Below are 23,328 nucleotides of genomic sequence, written 5' to 3'. Positions count from 1 at the left end.
TTATGAAATGTATCTCTACAGTCCCCCCCAAAATTTCACCATGACCGAGCATTATGTGGTCTCAAGTTAATGTGAATCTTTGGAGAGGCTCTGAATCTAAATACATAAAAAGAATGTACACACAGCCAAGTCCATTTGCTTCCACTGTGTAACTAGGCAGAAAACACCAGCCATATTTGAGAATTAGTTTTAAAATAAAAAATAAAATAATAAAAAAGAAACTTCAGCAACATTGCCTCATGGACTCTTCTAATTTATTTGCTGTTTGCCAGTACCAAAAAGCACCAACTACTCTTAACAGCAAGAAAAGAGATGAGCAGGGCTGTGAGAAGTAACAGTGTCGTGGTTTAAGCCTGGCATGTAAATAGGACTGGAAATACACCATAAATTAAATGTAACTAACCTATGAATAAACTTCTTCACCACTTCCATTCCAGCATTCAGCTCATTCAAAGCCAGAACATACTCCTGAGTAAACAGCCGCAACAGAGGGCACTTCCCAAAATCCTGTCCAAAAAGTAGAGACTCAGTGAAGATAGCGAAACATGGCTGCAATGGACGTTAAAACTGTGGGTTTTCAAAAGAAATCAACTCAAACGCAACCAAATTCACTTTGTATTATGCTGACAGCTTCAAGAGCACAGTATCACTCCATGCTGAAGTAATGTTCTTCCCACTAATAATGGCATGCTTGCCAATTCTCCTCTTTTCCCCATACCCACCTTGAAACAAAAGACATGTTTAATGAAACAAAACAAAACCCCACCTGCACTTACATTTCTTTTGTACACTTCACTTTACACCTTTATTTTGAAATGCATTTTTTATTGTTTTGCAATTTTGCTTACACTCATAACTCCAGTTTTTTTTGAAATGCAACTCAAAAATAATTTTTTACTTCCATTTTTTACATTCTATCTATTCTGGATTTTTAGAAAATGTTTCTGATATGCAATCAATAAGTGATCAAGTATAAAACTAGAGACCAGTTCTTTCTCCAGGGGTTTTATTCCAGCCACAATGTGAATTTGACAGGTGAGCTCACTTTCTCCAAATCCTGCAGTTGGAAAGGCACCTGCTAACTGAAATCCTGCATCTCCTCACATCACCTGACATTTTTAGATGTGAAAGTAGAATCTGCTGTCTGGTGAGTGTTCCAGCACATTTCTTCACATTTACACAGGTGTAACTTTATTATACAGGTGTTACTGAATTACAAAGATAAATTTAAAGTGGTGAACAAGGCCCATGGAGGACAAACAAGCCCTCCCAGTTATCCCTCAAGCAGCTGGCTGCAGAAGAAGAGTCATCCTGAAAAAATAAATGGCAACTGAAATTTAAAGAAATGCCACAAGGGGTAACAAACTGGAGGTCTGTAAAAGGGAGGATACACTCCCAAAGCACTGAAACCTTGTAACTTATTTTGGTTTCAGGCACTTCTATAGCACGACCTATATATATCTCTCAAAGGTTTTACAGCTACAGAAAATTACCAAAAATGCCTAGGCAGAACAATATCTTCAAGTCTAAGTGTCACTCTTTGCTAGCACTGAACGGCTACCTGGTAAGTTCACCCAGCAAAGGGACTGTAAGTGATTCCATAGTTGGTATTGCAATTAAAATCATCTGCTGTGGTTTAAGCCCAGGTGGTAACTCAGAACCACGCAGCCACTCACTCACTCCCCCCCTTCTTCCCCCCCACTCCCAGAGGGATAGGGAGGAGAATTGAAAGAATGTAAATCCCATGGGTTGAGATAAGAACAGTCCAGTAACTAAGGTATAATACAAAACTACTACTACTACCACCAATAATAATAATGATAAGGGAAATAACAAGGGGAGAGAATATAAAACTAAAAGGGGAAAAGGAAAAAAACCCAGTAAACACAAGTGATGCACAATGCAATTGCTCACCACCCACCGACCAACACCCAGCCCGACCCGAGCAGTGATCTGGGCCTTCCGGGTAACTCCCCCCAGTTTATATACTGGGCGTGATGTGCTGTGGTATGGAATACCCCTTTGGCTAGTTTGGGTCAGGTGTCCTGTCTCTGCTTCCTCCCGGCTTCCCCTCTTCCCTGGCAAAGCATGAGACTGAGAAAGTCCTTGGTCGGAATAAACATTACTTAGCAACAACTAAAAACATCGGTGTTATCAGCGTTGTTCCCAGGCTGAAAGTTAAAAAACACAGCACTGCACCAGCTACTAAGAAGGAGAAAAATGACTGTTACAGCTGAACCCAGGAGAAACTTCTCCAAACTGACCAAGTTCCTGTAACACATGCACTCACCATATTGTGTTTGAGAATCCTCTGTACCACTGGTGTGAACACTTCTATCACAACCATGGACCGCGGGCGCTCTCGGCAGTGCTGTAATGAGTAACAAGTCATTTTGTGAGCTGCGGAAATCATGAAGAGGGGTCTCCTCTGGCTTCGCACCTCATGCATGGATTATTCCAAAATTAACAAGATCCAAGGGCTAAATTAATCTTTCCTGGGATTAGGGTACTTGTAACACTGCTTCTTCCTATGTATTTGCTGGCATCTAATGGAAGATTACCATGGGAGCTGTGTTAGATGGGTCTAACACTGTGGAATTGGTCCGTGGCGGCCCACTCCTAATACTCCGCTAACTTCCTCTATTTGCTGGAGCTATTACTGAGGTGATGACGAAGAAGGAAGGGGAGGAGGAAAATCTCCACAGATGGAGACGATTAGTTTGACTCAGAGATGGTCCATACACGGACCACGCGGTGGTTTGTGTTAGATGGGTCTAACACTGTGGAATTGGTCCATGGTGGACCACCCCAATCATCTGGAATGAGTGTGCACGGCAAAGAGCCAACAAGGCCACTCCTCCTGACACAGGCTGGCCCCCTGCGTCAGGATGAGTCTGCACTTTTGACATATAAAAAGCCTGAGGGTTCAAGAGAGATCAAGAAGGAGGCAGATCCAACTACAATTTATGGTCGACATTACCTCCGCGAGGATGCCCGCTAAAAGTAGTGCCTGCCACCCCATCTCTTCACGATGCACCTCGGAGCTGGCCTCTTGGTCATTGTATAAGTGTGTGGGTCGGTAAGAATCTGTGCCTAACCTATTCTTTGGTAGCCTTTAGTTATCTCTCTTTCTAGCTGGTTATATCTCTGGATTTTATATCTATTCTGGATCTTGTAATAAACTTTCCAGCAGTTTGGTGTGTGTGTGTGTGCGTGGCTTACGTCCTTCTCCACCTGGAATCCTTCGATCCCTGGAACAGGAGCTTATGAACTACATGAGTTCCTTTCCCTGCTGCCCGTTCTCCACAAAATTCATTGAAATGTAGTATTTTTGGGACTTCTACCCCTTTTAAAACTTGCCAGCAGTTTTAAAAGTAAATGGGTTGGGGACAAAAAGATATGTAGACACAGGCAGTGTAATGGCACAGACCTCCTTTCCTTGGGATCCAGGCTAAAAACCTGTGGCGGATCTTGGGAGGGTACCAACAAGCCACTCTCCCATCACAGGCTAAAACATACAATCATAATGTATCAGTCAGAGTAACTTAGGTTGGGATGGACCTTTTGAGGTCATCTGGTCCAACCTCCTGCTCAAGGCAAGGGATTGCCTTGAATCTGAGGCTAGATATGACCCTAAGACTGGCTTATAAAAATGCAACAGTCAGAGGAGTTTCTGAAGCTTGACTTAGATTCTGTAGGAAGAAGCTGATGATTAATAACTCTGGATGGGAATTATAAGCAGCATCCAGAATGTTTGAAAAATATATACCCAGTCATCAGTAAGCAAATTTAAGATGACACACTAACAAACAGGCCTAGAAGAAAAGTAGTATTTTCGAATCCAGAAGCTCTGCAATCCAAAGTACTCAGAAGTTTATGGAAACTATGCAAAATACAACACAAGCAAGGATTTACCAGAAAAGAGGATGGGTCCTTATGGTCTTCCCACTGCCATTACCCAATGACATAATACCATTAGGGCTGAGTTATGCATCACATTACCAACTCATCTGAACACAGTGACTCCAATGATTTTTGCATTAGCTAAATAGAACATGCAGTAGGATATTTCTTGTATCCAGACTGAGGTGTGGGAGTCTGAAGATTTTAACTCTCACAGAGTATCACAACTATGCAGTCTGATGTACGAAGAATATGGATCTATTTATCATAACGGTGCTGTTAACTATTTGGTTGTTGACCAAAAACTGAAATCAATTTGGGCATGAGGTAAGGCACTATAGGAAAAAAACCCAACCACCCCCTCAAAGAACTACACTCATAGACAACTATGAGATTTCAGAAAGCAAAGCTGTTCTGATACCTTGCAGAAGAATTCACAGAGGTCAGGAGGAGGATGATGGTTTTCCAGCAAAGGTGCAATTGCCTTTAAAAAGAAAGACAGAAAGAGAGAGAACAATTTAGAGGACTGCAATTGGAGTAAGCGTTTTGCAGGGAAATATTTTTCTTGGGGGAAAAAAAAGCAGCTCACTTTTTAAAAGGAAGGACAGAAGCATCGACAGAGAAATTAGAGATGGGCCGTGTGTTTATTTTACATGTGTGTTTATTTTACATGTAAGCTCAAGCACACCTTTGCTATGCATCCTCTGTAAAATTTTGCCTTTAACAGTATCAGTGTAAATACATAACACACAACAAAAGAAGCACAATTTTTATAATGGTTTAAATGAAAACAGGAGCAGGCCAATTGTTTCAGGATGTAATACAGCAAGGATGAATCAGGATCCCTGTTTCAGTTACAACATCTCCCCAAAAGAAAAAACACACACATCCTTACATCCTTTATGAAAGCGTTCAAGCTCTTTTTGTGAGAAATAAGTCACTACAAGTACCATAGCACTGTTCTTACCTTGGTGGACCCTATTCATCAAAATCAAGCATCTAACTTCGTGCAAGTTGAGATCAACCATTCCTTCTCTGTTGCTAAGCAAACCAATGTGCTTACGCTCAGTAAATACATTAGAGGTCATACATGCCACTGAGGGTGTAATGAACTTATGTTGTTGTTACTTCCTTGGTAAATTAGAAAATGGCACTAGAATAATGTATTCTCTCTATGTGATAGTGCCTTCTGTCTTTTCCAGTCTTGAGCTAAAGGGATTCCCAGTACCCATTTAAAAATAAGACTCTAAATACAGCGGCTAGGACATTTTGTATTAAGCAAGTGAACACAAGATATTTTATCTGAATGGCATCTGGAGTTTTACTAAGGCAGCCTGCTTTGTGCTTTTGCTCTACATCTTATCTCCTTAGGGATTTCAGCCCTGGCGACTCTGCTTAGAATGACCGTGTTTCGCAATAGCCATTTTCATGCACAAACAGGTCGAGATTAAAGTGAATTTTAACAGTGAAACCCAAGCACATCTGCAAAGATCTGTTTTGGTTACACATAACATTTGTGAAGTTTCTGTTCATTATCATGTGCCATCCTTCTGCAACTGTTCACTCTTCCTCTGGTGGTGGTCCAGTGACAGTGGACTGATGATGAAGCTATCTATAGACAGATAGGAGCAGCCCCACACTCCCAGGCCCTTGTCCTCATGGGGGACTTCAACCACCCTGACATCTGTTGGAGGGATGGTACAGCCTGGCACAAGCAATCCAGGAGGTTTCTTGATTGCGTGGAAGACAACTTCCTCTTGCAAGTAATAGAGGAGATGACAAGGAGAGGTGCCATGCTTGACCTTCGTACTCACCAAAAGGGAGGGGCTGGTGGGGACTGTGACACCCCAAGGCAGCCTTGGTTATAGCAATCATGAGATGGTCGAGTTCGAGATCCTCAGGACAGTGAGAAGGGCATGCAGCAAGCTCACTGCCCTGGACTTCAAGAAAGCAGACTCTGGCCTCTTCAGGAACCTGCTCAGTAAGGTTCCATGGGATAAAGCCCTAGAGGGCAGGGGGGCCCAAGACTGCTGGTTGATATTCAAGGATCACCTGCTCCAAGCTCAGGAGTGATGCATCCTGACTAGAAGGAAATGGGGCAGGAAGGCCCTCCATGGATGGATAAGGAACTACTGAGAAAACTTAGAGGGAAAAAAGAAGCTTATAAAAGGTGGAAGCGAGGACAGGCGGCCTGGGAAGAATATCAGAACATTGTCTGGGAAGCTAGGGACCAGGTCAGGAAAGCTAAGGCCCAGTTAGAACTGAGTCTGGCAAGGGATGTGAAAGATAAGAGGAAGGGCTTTTACAGGTATGTCGCAAACAAAAGACAGACTAGGGACAACGTGGGCCCTCTCTGGAAGCTATCAGGAGAACTGGCTACCCTGGATTTGGAGAAGGCTGAGGTTCTCAATGACTTCTTTGCCTCAGCCTTCACTGGCAAATGCTCTGACCGCACCACCCAAGTCTTGGAAGGCAGATGCAGGGACTGTGAGAATGAAGACCTTAGGCCCACTGTAGGAGAGGATCAGGTTCGAGACCATCTTAAGAACCTGAACGTGCACAAGTCCATGGGACCTGATGAAATCCATCTGCGGGTCCTGAAGGAGCTGGTGAATGAAGTTGCTAAGCCACTGTCCATCATATTTGAAAAATCATGGCAGTCAGGTGAAATTCCTGATGACTGGAAGAAGGGTAATATAACCCCCATTTTCAAGAAGGGGAAAATGGAAGACCCAGGGAACTACAGACCAGTCAGCCTCACCTCTGTGCCTGGCAAAATCTTGGAGCAGATTCTCCTGGAAAGCATGCTAAGGCACATGAAAAACAATGAGGTGGTTGGTGACAGCCAACATGGCTTCCCTAAGGGGAAATCCTGCCTGACCAATTTGGTGGCCTTCTATGATGGGGCTACAGAACTGATGGACAGGGGCAAAGAAGTTGATGTCATCTACCTGGACTTGTGCAAAGCGTTTGACACTGTCCCGCATGACATCCTTGTCTCTAAATTGGAGAGACATCAATTTGATGGATGGATCACTTGGTGGATAAAGAACTGGCTGGATGGTCGCATGCAAAGAGTTGTGGTCAATGGCTCAATGTCCAATTGGAGATGGGAAACGAGTGGTGTCCCTCAGGGATCGGTGTTGGGACTGATCCTGTTCAACATCTTTGTCAGCGACATGGACAGTGGGACTGAGTGCGCCCTCAGCTAGTTTGCCGATGGCACCAAGCTGTGTGGTTCGGTTGATACGCTGGAGGGAAGGGATTTCATCCAGAGGGACCTGGACACGCTTGAGAGGTGGGCCGATGTCAACCTTATGAAGTTCAACAAAGCCAAGTGCAAGGTCCTACACCTGGGTCAGGGCAATCCCAGGCACAGCTACAAGTTGGGTGGAGAACTGATTCAGAGCAGCCCTGCAGAGAAGGACTTGGGGGTGTTGGTTGATGAGAAACTTAACATGATTCAGCAGTGTGTGCTCATGGCCCAGAAAGCCAACCATATCCTGGGCTGCATCAAAAGAAGCGTGACCAGCAGGTCGAAGGAGGTGATCCTGCCCCTCTACTCTGCTCTCGTGAGACCTCACTTGGAGTATTGTGTACGGTTCTGGTGTCCTTGACATAAAAAGGACATGGAGCTGTTGGAGCAAGTCCAGAGGAGGGCCACGAGGATGATAAGAGGGCTGGAGCACCTCCCGTATGAAGACAGGCTGAGAGAGCTGGGGCTGTTCAGCCTGGAGAAGAGAAGGCTGCGTGGAGACCTCATAGCAGCCTTCCAGTATCTGAGGGGGGCCTACAGGGATGCTGGGGAGGGACTCTTCATTAGGGACTCTAGCGATAGGACAAGGGGTAATGGGTTCAAACTAAAACAGGGGAAGTTCAGTTTAGATATAAGGAAGTTCTTTACAGTGAGGGTGGTGAGGCACTGGAACAGGATGCCCACGGAAGTTGTGGATGCTCCATCCCTGGCAGTGTTCAAGGCCAGGTTGGACAGAGTCTTGGATGACACGGTTTATTGTGTGGTGTCCCTGCCCATGGCAGGGGGGTTGGAACTAGATGATCTTAAGGTCCTTTCCAACCCTAACTATTCTATGATTCTGTGATTCTATGATGGAGATTGTAACACTATTCAGTGGGACTGGAATATCCTCACTCCCCATCTAACAGTTGAGCTAAAGATCTCCCTTCAATTCATCTTTTGGAGTGTTTGCTATAGGACCTGGCAAACCACAGAGCCATGTGCTGCAAAACCACCAAGTGTTTGCACCTGTCTGGTAACTGTCAGAGGATCACTGCATCAGGGATGTAACTGGCTGGCTGTCAGCCCAAGGAAATGAGCTTTATTGTTTCAGCCCAGTCCATTCTGAATGTAGGGAATAACCTCAACAGACACAGTCAAGTGGGTCATGGCTCCGCCTGTAAGGTCACTGTGGAACAGTGACAGCATGAAAGCACACTGTATTTTCTTATGTGTGCTCTGGGTAAAAGCAGAAACTTGCTGTCTTGCATTGCCCAGTTATGTCAACATGTGCTTCCCCTTCCTTACCAGGAAAGGATAAGTTGTAATATTGATCTGTTCCAGAACCATCTAGAGAAGGAAATCTGGTTCCATCTGCATGGCAAATCACTGTGTACTTTCAAGATACTACTTAAATACATAGTATTAGCAATACTTCCTAAGAATAGGCACAGGTTAGCTGTGTAATAGCAGCGAGCTCTGAATGCCCAGAAACTGCCATGTCCTTAATAGTTCAGGCACAACCTACAGAAGGGCAGGACTTGAAGCCATCACCCAGAACCGATAAATAATGTAGGCAGAAAGGACCTTTGAAGGCCATCTGGTCCAACCTCCCTGCTCACAACAGGGCCACCTTGCATCTTTTATTAAAAAATCCTTCCCCCAAAACAACTAGTCGTAACTGGGGCCTGAATTGCCCTTGGCACTAGAGTAAAATGAAAGCTGCAGCAGATCTCAAAGAGAAGTAAATACCACTTCAGAAACTTATCTCAGTGGCTGATTCTAACTAACATGGTATATTAAGCAGCAGTCACACCTACTGGCAGCTACATGCCACCTTGTCATTTTGCAGAAAGAGTCATGGGAATGTGATAAGATCAGGTGGTGGTGAGGTTCTAGATTAGATTACTGGGTAAATCTCCTGGTAATTGCCAGTGACTGAAATTAAATTACAGTGATGGGGAACCAAGTTCCACCTTTCTGATAAATTGTTGAGATTTTATATTTTGTTGCACAAAGAGATGCCATTTGATTCACTTATTTCTATGTCTAAATAAATGCAAACTACAGAAAAGAAAAAAGTTGAGGAAGATATTTTTATAAATTAAGTAAGCAGAGGGTTAAACTGCAGTGACACATACACGTATCCACACTTACAAAAACAATCACTTGCTCACATACCATCAGCAACGGAGACATTCTGTATATGGTAGCATTAGCCCCTCAGAAAACTACTAAGCCTAAGGGTTTTATAGGGCATGTCTGGAGATGATGTTTTTTGACTATTTCAAGTACATATATACATGTGAACATTGCATTGTGTAGCCTAGTAAGGAGGCCATTAACCCTCAACATGCTGTGCTTGACAAGGAAATGTTATTGTTACTCATCTATGAAACAAGAAAAGAGAAATGACAAAACCACACAAATCCCAGTAGAACAAATGGGTGTGATCCTGCTTAAGTTCACCAGCATTGGTGGAAACATTTTCATATTTGCCTGCTTCACTGGGGCAGAGGCAAGCATTAATAGAAGTATTAACAAACAATACAGATTTGTCCTTGGATTTTGTCAAAGATACTCACCACAATAATGTTCTCATGGTCTTGAGCGGTTAAGTTGTTCTGAAAGAGTTGAATAGAAGAAATGAATGAGCAAAGAGTACTCTCAGTTGGCACATCAGCATACACAGTCCTCTTGGCTACCACCACATACAAGCAGAAAGGCTCAAGACTGCAATTGCTTATTTTCAGAATAAAAATCATCGCCTTGAAATCATTCTCTTAAAGAAGGTGGTATACTCTCTGCTATGAGGCCTTGTGCAAGCTTCCATTTCTCCCTCAGCGCATTCAGATCCAAGTCACCCCAGCCATGAAAGCCGAGCATACAAACACCAGGATGCCAGAGTAGGTCTCAATCATTTGGAAAACTGAAGCCAGCAATACATTTCTTAAAAATGTTTTCTTATGACAGGCTGTATTTTTTGTGTGTGGGGGTTTTTTTTGGTTTTTTTTTTCCTACAAAAATTAATAATAGGATTGTTGTGTTGTATACCACTTGTTGGTAGCAAACTAACTGCTGCAGTTTTTCTGAAATTCCTTCTTCAATCATGGAACCAGTGAAAGCCAATAAATTTACTGGAAGTCACCTATGCTACCACCTGTGTAAAAGAGATTGCTTTTGGCTTTCTCAGCAGCATGATCCATTCAGAGATTAGAGAGTTGTGAGTTGCTAAGATCTTTGCCTACTGCAAGAAAAGCAGCTAGCAACATTTTTGCTATCACAAATCTTTGCACATCAGAACTGACATGAAAAACCTGCTTGGCATTACATTTTCTGTCCATGAAAAGTTAATTATTTGAAATAGATGCCATAAAAGGAGGATAGATACCTCTGAAGAATAACTTTTTTTTTTTTTTTGACAGAACTGGTAATAATAAATAGCTGCACAATAAATTTATTGGTATATACATTATTGCTACAAGAATTATCAGTCATGGAAACAAAGCCAATGGAAGTCCAAGGGAGGTTTGTCACTGACTTGAAATAAGACATGAATCAGACCCATGATAAATTTACCATAAACAATCAACAAAAACAAACAAAAAGCCTCAAGAGAAATGTGTTTTGTTTTGTTTCTAGAAATCTACATGGGTCAAATTCTCCTTCTCCCCAGCAAGTAACAAATTCCACTCAAGTCAGCAGAAGTCAGGAGCAGACTCAAAGGCAGAATTTTGACAGCTCAAGTTAAAATAAAACCCACCACAAACTTTTAACTGTTTGTCTCTCATCTAAATGCGACAGCGTCTTGCAGGAGCACTACTGAGGTCATACCTCTGAGAACAGCTTTGAGACAATCTCCAGTGGTGCTTGGTGAATGGAGTCATCCTGAAGTGGAGACGTCAGCGCCATATCTACCAGTGTCCTGATCTCCTTCAACACCACCTCCCAGCGGCTGGGGTTACTGAGCACCTTCTTGTACTTGTAAATCTTTTTCTGCAAGAAAAATGAAAGGGTCACGCTGACACCACCATCAACCCCTTGAAACAATTGACTGGATATGCGCTTCCTACATGCAACTGCCAAGTGGGCTGCTTTGTATTTTGAGTTTTGCCTTTTCTGTTTGCTGAAAAGCTGTACTTGAAACATTTAAATGGAAAAGAAAACCTCATATGTCTATACCAATTTCTTCTGTGGAAGCAATGAAAAACTGTGATTTCCTTTTTTCACTTTAAGTTTTAAACTCCAGAGCATCTTTCTTTCCATCATCTCCTCTTGCAAACACCTTATTCCTCGTGCTAATAACAGATACCTGTTATTATAGGGAGAGAGAGAGGCCATCAAAGCATCATTCTATAGACATTTTATTCTACACTGCTAATTGATGAATTCACATTCAGAATTAATTAAAATCAATTGTATCAAAGTGCAAAATCCCAGTAAACACACAGGATTTTTTTTCTGTCTTGAAAGATCCTGAAAAGTCACGCTGTCATCCTTCAGTTGTAACAGAAACTAACTTGTAAAGTCTCCAAGTCTTCCATGCAACAGCATTTCTATTCTCAAGAAAAGCATTCCCAGCTGCCTAATCCCATCTGCCCCAGTTCTCTGCATGCCCCTGCATTACATATGTACATGCCCAAGCTATTTCACCAATTGCCCCGTCCACAGACCAGCAGAAGACAATTCTTACCTCCTCGGCAGCCATGTTGCCACAAATGACTGGAGCAGAGACTGCTTTGTATTATAAATAGTATTCTTTAGAGAAAACCCACCCTCCTGAATCCCCAGAGGTGGCTTGATGCAACTCTGTAAGTTCAAGGAAACGATGACGAGCATTAGAAGGCTGCTCCCAAAAACAGCCCAAAGGGTGCACTGGAACCAGGAGAGGCTTGCTAAGGTGAGCAGCACTGGAGGCAGCACTGGATGCAGCGCTTGGCCCTGGAGCTGGCAGGGAAGGAGCTCTGCTGCCCAAGGAGAGCGACTGCCAGGACCACAGCACTTGGTTCAGTTCATATGCCCTTCCACTCATCGCTGTGTGTGAATCTGGTCCTCTGGTCAGAGGGATGTCAAGAAGTTTGGATAGATCCTCAGGTTTATTAAACAACACAGGATGGCACTTCTATGTTTACATGAAAACATCAGTGTTTTGCACTAAAAAATGGATCTTACATTCCTAGGCAGCATTTCCAAAAAAATCACAAAAAACGCCCATGTCGTGAAGCTTGCAGATTCAGCTGCACATTTTGGGCTTTCAATCGCCAGTGTAATAAAGGCAGAGAACTTTGCAAAGGGTCAGCCTGCTCTATTTTGGTTTGGAGCTTTGCTGCTATATGGCATTTCCTCCTCCACTCGCAGAGGGCAGCCCCTGCAGGAACCATCTGAACAGGCTGGCTCTCTGCTTATCAGCTGCTTCTTTCCCATCGTGGCAGCATATTTAATGCTCAACAGAAAACACAGTCACCTCTGTACCCTATCTGAAACACAAGAGAAGAGAACAATACAGAAAAATAAACATTTCAGATGCCTTGGGTTTGTCAATGTTGTTAGAGGGGGGAGAAGAGGGTGGCACTGGGCTGACATGTAAAAGGCTGATAAAGCAATTCAATTATATTTTTAATTAAATTCATGTAAGAACAAAAGCACACTGGCAGTAGTTTACACTTTCAGTGCATTTTAAGCCACTGTAATGCTAAAGGAACATAAAAACACATACTGCAGACACTATCAAATGTTTGGAATTTCAGAACTGAGCAAATGCCACCAGCATTACTTCTACCATAATCACAGATTTCTTAGAATCTTTAGGAAACTTGAATCAGAGTTGAATTTCTATTATTCATATAGTGCTTTTCTTTACGGTCTTTTCGTTAGACCTACCCCAGCACTAAGTAAAATCTAAACTTCAAAGCCAACCATCCAGCTTTGTAACTTGAAGCAACTCCTTTCTTACTAATTGAGGACACTAAACAAAGCTAGCTCAACAGATACATTTTCCACATTGAAATTTATTCCTTGGTCCTGTACTATGAAGAAATCAAATTCAAAGCAGAATTCAAAGCTGGATGAGAAGTGGGGGCTGGGGGAGCACAAGAGCTGGAGAATCATAGAATCATAGAATCATAGAATAGTTAGGGTTGGAAAGGACCTTAAGATCATCTAGTTCCAATCCCCCTGCCATGGGCAGGGACACCTCGCACTAAACCATGTGGCCCAAGGCTCTGTCCAACCTGGCCTTGAACACCGCCAGGGATGGAGCATTCACAACTTCCTTGGGCAATACATTCCAGTGCCTCACCACCCTCACTGTAAAGAACTTCTTCCTTATATCTAATCTAAACTTCCCCTGTTTAAGTTTGAACCTGTTACCCCTTGTCCTACCGCTACAGTCCCTAAGGAAGAGTCCCTCCCCAGCATCCTTATAGGCCCCCTTCAGATACTGGAAGGCTGCTATGAGGTCTCCACGCAGCCTTCTCTTCTCCAGGCTGAACAGCCCCAACTCTCTCAGCCTGTCTTCATACGGGAGGTGCTCCAGCCCCCTTATCATCCTCATGGCCCTCCTCTGGACTCGCTCCAACAGCTCCATGTCCTTTTTATGTTGAGGACACCAGAACTGTACACAATACTCCAAGTGAGGTCTCACGAGAGCAGAGTAGAGGGGCAGGATCACCTCCTTCGACCTGCTGGTCACGCTTCTTTTGATGCAGCCCAGGATATGGTTGGCTTTCTGGGCTGCAAGCACACACTGCTGGCTCATGTTAAGCTTCTCATCAACCAACACCCCCAAGTCCTTCTCTGCAGGGCTGCTCTGAATCTCTTCTCTGCCCAACCTGTAGCTGTGAACTACAGGTTATTACATCCCTGCCTGCTCTGGGCTGCCCCTTACTGCTGAAGGAAACCCTCTTGCCCAACAGGATGCTGCTCAGACAACCCTACCACAAATATCTTTCTTCTGCTGTCAAATCCACTCTTGCTTGGGGGGAGGGAGGAGTAAGGGAGGCTTCCTTTCCCTTTTAGACATGTCCATTAAAAATAAAAGTTCGGATGATGATGACGTACATAAAAGAAAAGACAGAAGGAGCTGTACTCCCTGCTACACAAAAGAGACCTAAACAAGCTGCTGCTTAGACCAGGCAGACAGTGACTCCAAGGGAGCATCAGGGGACAGCTACCTTTGTAGACATGCTGAGCCCACCAAAAAAAATAAAATCCAAACTTATCAGTCTCTGCATCATGTTTTCAGCACAAATGGTTGTGCTGCACTGATGTACTGAGTTGTAATCTGCAAATGATATTACAGAAGTCTGGAATGATGGTGGGAAAGCAGCAGAAAATAAATAAATAGAGGAGCCATCCCCAAGAGGGTTGAACTCTGCTATCCTGAACCTTTGCCCATGGTTATGCTGCTGTTTTTCTCATCAGAATGCTTTTCACTGTTGAGCGCCTTGCTGAAAGCTTCAATTAAAGCTTGAAACCTATCAGTCAGTTACAGAAGCAATTTGCTGTGCATCAGCAACACCAAGCCATCTGCTCTATTCTACCTGTGCTGACTCCAGAGCAAGGAGAAACAATAATCAATCACTCACAAGCTTAAAAGCAAAGCTGCCTGGTAAAGACCCGTATCTGAGAACAGGCATGTCGACATGTGTGAGGAGTTCATTCCCCCTGGATATAGATGTAAAAGATGCCTTCAGCTGCTGAAAATACTCACACAACATTCATCATTAATAGCATGTACAAGAAAAATACTGGGGTGGGAATGAAGTTTCTCTGGGATTTCACTAAAAGCAGCAGCTCCTGCAACAATTTATGTGAGTGAAAATAACACATGCCAACTTGGAATTTGACCCTCCTAGTTACTGACCAGCCAGAACCACACAGCTAGTGTAATTCCAAAATCTTGCTATGCTGACTTTAAAAGCAAACCCACTGAATTTAATAAGTACCCAGAAGAAGCAGCATGGGGAATTAAGTGACACTGACAGGGCATCCTTCATTCTCAAATCACTCAATTAATTAAGTCATGCAGAAATCCAAAGACCTAAGTCTCAATCCTCTTTTAGAGAAGGAGGAATTGAAGTCCACATGTGAAAAATTACTTTTCCAGTGTTATTAATCAAGCAAATGTGACAAAAATCTGTAAGCAGTGGTTTTTGCCATCAGTTCTCAAAAGCTCCTGAACACTGCTGTGAACAGAAAGTTCGGGAAAGCCTAGGAAACTTAGCTTTTTTAAGTAACATCTTTATACGTTTTTCAATCCCATAATAGCCTCATCCCATAGCCCTTGCTCAAACACCACTTCCTTGGAAAAGATGATAACACTGATGTAGTTGACATCTAAGAAAAATGGAGACTCTAATGCACAAAATTGGATGGCATGGAACAACTGCCTTTTTCAGCCCCAGCAAGACCTTTCATATTAGGAACATCTTAAAGCACTTGATCCAAAACAGGCAAGAAAGTTAGCCTTCTTTATGACCAAATTTCATCCCTGCTTTGCTACTGGTGGCCAGGAAATGTTCTGTGCTCTTGGGAACCTATCTGCAAATATCTTCATTACATTACAAAAAATTAATTACCAACCCTAATCCAGAACAGCCTGTTAAATTCTAGCTCTCTGCTCTTCAGCCCTTTACCACACAGCAGCATGTAACTCATCACTTCTTCACTGGAGAAGCTGGAGCTACTGCAGGCACATATGCTGACTTTGAGGGCTGCGTGTGCCAGCAATTGTTTATTTCTTGATGAGCAACAAGGGCAGTTCCAGCAAAGGGAAAAGGTCAACCTCCCGCACAGAGGTCCTCCCCAGCTCATCGTGGCGATGGCTGAGCCAAGATAATGTTACAGTTTCATGTCGACAGTGCTTATGTTAAATGGAGGTGCCTCTTGCTAGATGCCAATGTACAGAGGAAAAAAGACACAAAGAGCAGACACCAGAACGGTCTTCGCCGCCATAGCAGCACATTTTGTTAAAATGCTGCACAACGAGAAACAGGAAGAGTTGCTTGTGATGTTCAACCCACATGCTTGGCTTGTCCTACAAAGCCCAGAAGCTGCATCATGCATTCTTGAGCACCACCTGCTGGCATTCTGTCTATTAACTCTTCACCTTCATGGAAACAAAGACAGCAACACATCCCCATGCCATGCTAGATCCATATTCTACTTTTAACACTAGCAGGCATCACTTATTTCCCAATATTCTGAAAAATATGCAAGAGTAACTTGTTGCTAGGAGAAGTTTCCCTGATAGCCAGAGACTGGCTTAAATCACTAGCTGGATCCACTGAAAGCCTTCTGAACTAAGTTCCTACTTGCAGCGTTTACCAATATGAAGAAAAAAAGCAATTCACCTGAAAAGACTAAGTCTATAAAAAGTCCCATTCCAGGCAAAGGCCTGGGGCCAGGATGAGATTATAGAAACTCTTCCAAATCAGGACTGCTCATGCTGCAGTATTCATACTCTTCATGACCTTCTGAAGGTTTTGCACATAAAGACTAATGTGCTGCTCTCTAAAACAGTTTCAAAACAGCAGCAGCAAACTTTTGCACTCCACCATATTTTCAGGTCAAGGCATTTTCTGCATTTTACATTTTAGCCAGTGATAAATGCTGAAGTGCATCAGCTCCTCTGCTTTGGTTGCTTCTCTGAATGCAATCAATTTGGTCAATGCTCACTTGCCTGAAAACTCCTTGCCACAGGCCAGAGAAGTGGGGGGAAACATTATAAGCTAGACACGTCCTGATTCTCACTCGGTTAAGGTCTAAATAACACTTCATTTTTTGCCAATTCATGCAAATAAATATCCTGATGAAATCACCATTATTTATTGCACTGAGATTGGCACCCATGAATCTATGCCCTGAATAAATGTATCAATCAAGTGAGTCCCTGCCCTGAGCAGCTCACAGTCTTGATGATTTAAAGCAAGAAGGAGAGACAGAGCAAGAAAACCAAGCTGTTTTCCTTGAGGTTATATGGCAGTTCGGGACCAGAGCAGAACTGAGGTCTTCTGATTCTCAGGCCTCCATATTAATTGCTAGCTCATGGCACCCCTAAGTAAAAGCACCACCAACATGCACTAGGGCCTTAGCAAGCAAGTTGAATGTTGATACCCCGTTGCTGTGCTTCCCCATAACATCATCTTCCCCCACCCCTTGTTTCAGTCTACAAACATACACCTATTTTTTCCCCCACCAGTCTCTACCACCTTGCTCCAGATCTCACTAATCCAGGCAAGAACCCCAAATACTCAGATCACACTGTTTCAAAGCCAACAGAACTCAATGGGTTCATCTGTTACTAATGCACAACTGGAACAACCACACAGATACTTCCCACAGGCACAGAGTTTGCCCTTTGCTCAGATACCACTTGGACAGTACCACTGCAAAGTAAAGGAATGCTGAAATAAACAAAAATTTAAAAGGATGAAACACTGATGAAACACATTTCTGCTCAGACCAAGTACAAAGTGGATGTGGGATCAGAGAGTGCATAGGGCAGCCTCCTCGCCTCCCAGCATGACACTGGGCAGCTGCGACATTAATGCACTGAACAACTTGCTGCCAAAACGTATTATATATCTACATATATATATCTCCATCTCCTTTGCACACAGCTGTCACCTGACTAACCATCCTTCTGGGCTTCTGCTCTCCAATGTGCTCCAGTACTGCAAAGATAGATACCATTCAGCAACAAGGTGGGATGAAAGGCTGGGAAGGGAAGGATATTCTATCCAAGGGAAAAAAGAAAACTAACAACACTGGTCAAGCAGATCTGAAATTCAGAGGCTCCACTGAAGACAAACCTGTGTGCAATATGTGTGCCTCCAAAAACTGAAAGCAACTTAAAAATTGTGTCTTCCTTCCAGCCCCCTAAGGGGGGAGGGAAGAGGTCATCTTTGGTAGACCTTCCCACTACCAAGCAGAGAAACTGGGCTTTGTTTTTGCTGGTGTCTTGTCTTTCTCTCAACTCCCTGCAACCAGCCCTTCGGTCACTATGATGCAGGAACACGGCTGGCTGGTCCAGACCCAGCTTTACCTTTAGGTGTGCATTCAAGATGCTGTTTCCCCAGCTAGAAAACACAAAAGGCCAACTGTGGCTCCAGCTGCACTCTGCATGGGCTAATGTGGTTACTACTGTAATCAGACCTGTCCACAGGGAAGATGTTTTTTGGCATGGCCGACATTGATGCATTCCCCGAAACCATCCATCCCTGCTTCCATTTCCTTTTGGCAAACACTCCCATTCTTCAGGCCCCAGTTCCAGCACCAGCTTTACACTTCAGGTTGGCAAAACATCAGCTTCCATCCTGCACACAGCAACTGCTGTTCTGTATTTTTCATGTCAAAGCCAAGCTGGGGTTTGTTTTTAATGTTGCTTTGGCTATGCAGAATTCCACTATGAATGCAGATACATTCCTAGAAGAAGCACAAGCCACTCCCTACTTGTGAAAAGCATTGGTAGAGACACAGCTGCTATCTTGGGTTGCAAATCCTATGTAACATCTCCCCCAAAGAAGAAATATTTTAAAATATATTGTCCTGGGTGTTTGGATGTTTTTGTTTGGGTTTTTAAGCAAAAGTCACAAAACACCTGTTCATCCTGATCTTGGGCAGGAGGAAGAACTTCAACAACTTCAATACAATTGAACAACACAGTTGTCCCACATGTACAGGGAAGATCTGCCCTAGCTGCAGGCTGGTGGGGATTCACAAACCCTCCTGAGTTGCTTTAAACTCTTACGCAGAATGAGTGACAAAAACCTTCATGCAGAGGTTGCTGGACTCACATAATTAGGACAGGATCCAGACACGCTGCTTGATCTACAGCACTGTAACAGCCTCTGACTCATCATCAGAGGGAAGGTTTCAAACATGTTTAGGCACAACTACCTCCTCCTCTTGCAGGACCTCACTGCTGCCTGCTGCAGCATTTCTGGCCCTTTTCACCAGAGCAGCAAATGCTCAACACAGACACTGTCTGGATGCCAGGATCTCGATGTTCTGGCACAACCCACAGTTTCCAGAGGGGTGCAAGTCTGATGTGCTCCTATATTTGAGATTATGCAGTATGAGCTGGAGTCAGCAAAATCATATTCCATTTAAATAATAAAAATAATAATAGAAAAGACTATTAGATGAAAAGCAGGAATATGTGTACCATATACACTCCACACTTTCCAAAACCTTCAGTGGACTAATTGCATTGCAGTGCATGGGGGGAGGAAAAAAAATAGTGTCAAATAAATTAACTATAGCAGCCACTGTGTGACTGTGGAGTTTAGCATGTATCAAAGAGAAAGCATAAGACAAAGCACCGTGACATTAACTGCCACCTAAATGTGGTCCTTGCTGTGTGCTTCTCTGTGCAGAGACCTACCATTACTGACCACATTACACAATGCCTCTGACACCAAGCTGAACTGATCCATGTTCCTAATACCTTTACATTCATGCACTTTATAATCCACACGATGAATGTGCCTGTGGAGCCTAGCCCTTGACATCCACCAGCTCTCAGCCTGTGGTGGGAATAAATGACTTTGCCACTGCAGAGAATACATACGTGTGTAGGAAAAAAAGAACATGCACAATCTTATCGTCACTGCACTTTGACCAGGTCTGCCAAAGAAAAGGCTATGTGCAAGGCCACAGTGGAGAATAGCCAGGCAGCATACCTGCTGTGCAGAAACCCCCACGCTCTGGCACTACACCCTTCAGATCCCACTCAGGCATGAGAGAGCTGGTCATCACCGGGAAAACAGGACATTACCTCATTTTCAAGGCTGCAAAACACATGCCAGTCATTTCAGGCATATAAGAACTCTGATCAGAAGAACCTGTCACCTGAGAAATCACCTCAAATTGGGATTAAGCAGCTACTAATACATTGAAGTAACTGCTAAGAAAAGATAATCTCTGAAAGATAATCCATCCCCCTTCTATTTTCCAGGAAATGCCACTAAGCTTAGGTAGCACCGGATAGCACACAAAGCAATTATTTCTTCCCAGATATGTAAACCGGATTAAAAAGTCACGTCATCCCTTTTCCTTATTATTCTCCATTGCTAGCAGTGGGCACCCTTGGCTTTCCCTGCCCTCCTTCCCTCTCACCAGTCAGCAAAATCTTCCAAATGGACATTTATCCACCTGTTTCACTTTCTCCTCCTTGGCAAATGTATTATTTTGCTGAGTTTCTAGCACTTGCAACACCATAAATAGCTTTGAAATTGGCTTCTCTCTCTTGTGCACCTGCATCATCAATGTCGTCAGCAAGAGAGATGTGCACAGCTCGAGGAACATGTTTGTGTTAGAAAGCTGCTGCAGAGCCTTAGGGAGTGCACAGCTTGGATACTGATGTGATGCTTGCAAGCATCTTAAAAGGGACTTCAGAAAAGCAGGGTATTTCTGTCTTCAGATCTCTGGGCTTTGGAGATCTGAATTGTCCTGTTTCTCCCAGGGAGATACCAGATTTCAGAACAGCATTTGCATCTGAAACCATCACTTTGTTCCATGTTTTTATATTGCATCTTATTGCACCACAACAACACAAATCCCCAAAGCTCCTGCAAGTCTTTAGCCTACCAAAATGCCACTGAATCTCTTCAATTTGCTTTTTTCTCTCTCCTTTGTACAAATGGTGTGTGACACACGAGACTGAATCAAGTCTCTCAGCGTTCAGTTCTCTCATCCCCAAGCTAGCTTCTTCACAGAGGATCAGAGACCACTGGGGTGCTACTGAAACCACTGCCCGCCTCACCTTCAGAGACCAGCCAATGCAAGTCAGTCACTCACAACCACTCCATTGTCCTTGATGGATCTTGCCTCTGGTCACACAGCCTAATCTAGTATTCCCATCTTAAATACTACAGTAAAGAGCACCAGAGACCAGGCTATGATAAACAGCTATGATGCAATGGCTTCTAAATGAAGGGCATACTTTTACTAGCATTGCTTTCTGGTTTTATTTATTTATTTTCCTAAATTTTGAAACAATTGCTATTCTGGGGTAAAAAAAAGACAAGAGGGTGTGACAGACAAGATGAGCGTGTGACTTATAGCAAGAGCTAGGGCAGATGATACAGGTTGTGACTCTCACAAGATACTGTTTCAGTTTTTTTTTTTTTATATTAGCAGCAGTTTTATAATCCTCTAATACATTATGTATACTATGATGCACTCAATGCACTAATTATATTGGAAGAAATAAATGTAAGGACAAAACTGTGCAAGAAAGGAAAGAAAATTTTAAAACACCACCTCACCTAGATCCCTTTTGCTCCTTCAGGCTTATGTAGGTTTTCTGACACCAAGAGTCCTTATAACATCCGTAATGCAGAATTGGGCCCCATGACAGCAGCTTAACAAGGCACTTAGCACGTATCAACTCACAGAATTAGGTTTTCAACCCAGTGCATCATGCAAGGAGGATAATTACACTCCTAGGAAAGACTACCAGTCTTGTCCTGTCTTCATAAGAGATCTCCTAAAGCAGATTTTTCTGCAGCTAGGAACCTCAACGAGAGACTAATGTTGGTGCAACTCTGTATGATGACAGCTATAGATGAGAAGTTGTGATTTGGCGAAACTAGTGGTCACCATGACCTGGAAGTCCTGAAGTGCAAAGAATTAGTCTTAAGGTCAGCCCTGGAACAATGTGGAGGAACAATTCACCAGCACAAAACCCAAGGATCCCTCTTGGCCAGCAGTTCAGCGTTCATGAGAAGCAACATACTCCAGCAATTGTATTTATTCCTTTTCAGAGATCTATGTACACAATAATGAGCTGACCTGTTTATTCAGCTGTTTTTGACACCCCTCTATCTTCAGACCTAATATTAGTTTGAATAGGATAGCATCCGAGTCTAGAGGGGAAAATTTAGAGCTGGTCCTGACTTAGCTAAAGCAAGATAGAAAATAACTATCTAGTTTCTACTCAAATTTCACCAATAGGCCATGAATTGGCTTGAGTTCCGACTCCTTAAAAAAGCCTGCTTTGGCAATGCAGGAGGCATCGATGGGTATAAAAACCATGTGTGCATATGGCTGGATGAGGGAAGAGCAGCTACAAGCAGCAGCTCAGATCCAGGCTGGCATCTCAGCATGTTGCCAAAAGCCTCTTTCGGTTGGACAAAGTGCTGTGCTGACACAGATATGAAGCTCCCAGATTTAAAGTGATTCATGTTGAGCCAATGCAAAGCACAGATGGTGATCAGCTGCCACTGCTGCATACGTACCTTATGGGAGTGTCCTGGGTTCAGCTGTAACAGTTATTTTTCTCCTTCTTAGTAGCTGGTGCAGTGCTGTGTTTTTGACTTTAGTCTGAGAACAATGCTGATAAAACACCAATGTTTTAGTTGTTGCTCAGTAGCGCTTACCCCAACCGAGGACTTTTCAGTCTCTCATGCTCTGCCAGTGAGGAGGGGCATGGGAAGCCGGGAGGAAGCAGAGACAGGACACCTGACCCAAACTAGCCAAAGGTGTATTCCATACCACAGCACGTCATGCCTAGTATATAAACTGGGGGGAGTCACCTGGAAGGCCCAGATTGCTGCTCAGGTCGGGCTGGGTATCGGTCAGCAGGTGGTGGTAGTAGTGGTAGCTTTGTATTATACTTTAGTTATTGGACCTGTGGGATTTACATTCCTTCGATTCTCCTCCCCATCCCACCAGGAGTTGGGGGAAAGAAGGGGGGGAGTGAGCGAGCGGCTGTGTGGTTCTGAGTTACCGGCTGGGCTTAAACCACGACAATGACACATGAGTTTTGGATGAGCAAGTTTCTTGCTTTGATGAATAAAAGGCAACCCACAAGTTTTTGGCTGGTGATTTTACGCTTCCTGTGGAATGCACAGGTACCAGCTGTGGGAGACCATGAGCAGGTTTTTAAAATAGTCAGAGCCTCTCTCCTGCTGGACTTTGAGCATCCTGATGGAGTTTCAGATTGGACTTTATACTCTAGGGGACAGATAGAGGGTCCAAGTAGTATGTTAATGGATCTGTGTTGCCGAGAAGATGGTACCAGTTACAGCTTTCTGGTGAACTAAAAATATATCTTGGTATTTTTCAGTTCCTGATGCCCCTTCTCATGGTTAGGTTGATGTTTACTGCCAAGATTTGTTCTTTTCTGTTTGAAAGATAACATGAAAGGCAGCTGTGTCTGCCTGCGTGAGGCTCTGCAGTGA

General features: G+C 43.5%; 1 protein-coding gene across 1 annotated transcript in view; it reads right to left on the bottom strand.

The window, feature by feature from the left end:
* Positions 1-23,328, bottom strand: part of LOC115618971 (C-Maf-inducing protein-like) — a 184,072-nt gene that overhangs the window by 28,037 nt on the left and 132,707 nt on the right. The window contains exons 4-8 of the mRNA XM_030510968.1: positions 10,973-11,134; positions 9,724-9,762; positions 4,325-4,387; positions 2,291-2,371; positions 404-507 (exon numbers count right to left, since the gene is read on the bottom strand). Of these exons, the coding sequence (XP_030366828.1) occupies positions 404-507; positions 2,291-2,371; positions 4,325-4,387; positions 9,724-9,762; positions 10,973-11,134 (449 nt within the window). The remainder of the gene's footprint in view (positions 1-403; positions 508-2,290; positions 2,372-4,324; positions 4,388-9,723; positions 9,763-10,972; positions 11,135-23,328) is intronic.

This window comes from Strigops habroptila, chromosome W (assembly GCF_004027225.2).
Source record: "Strigops habroptila isolate Jane chromosome W, bStrHab1.2.pri, whole genome shotgun sequence".
In the NCBI taxonomy this organism is placed as follows: domain Eukaryota; kingdom Metazoa; phylum Chordata; class Aves; order Psittaciformes; family Psittacidae; genus Strigops; species Strigops habroptila.
The sequence above is the reverse complement of the archived record's forward strand: the minus strand, read 5'-3'. Positions and strand labels throughout refer to the sequence as shown.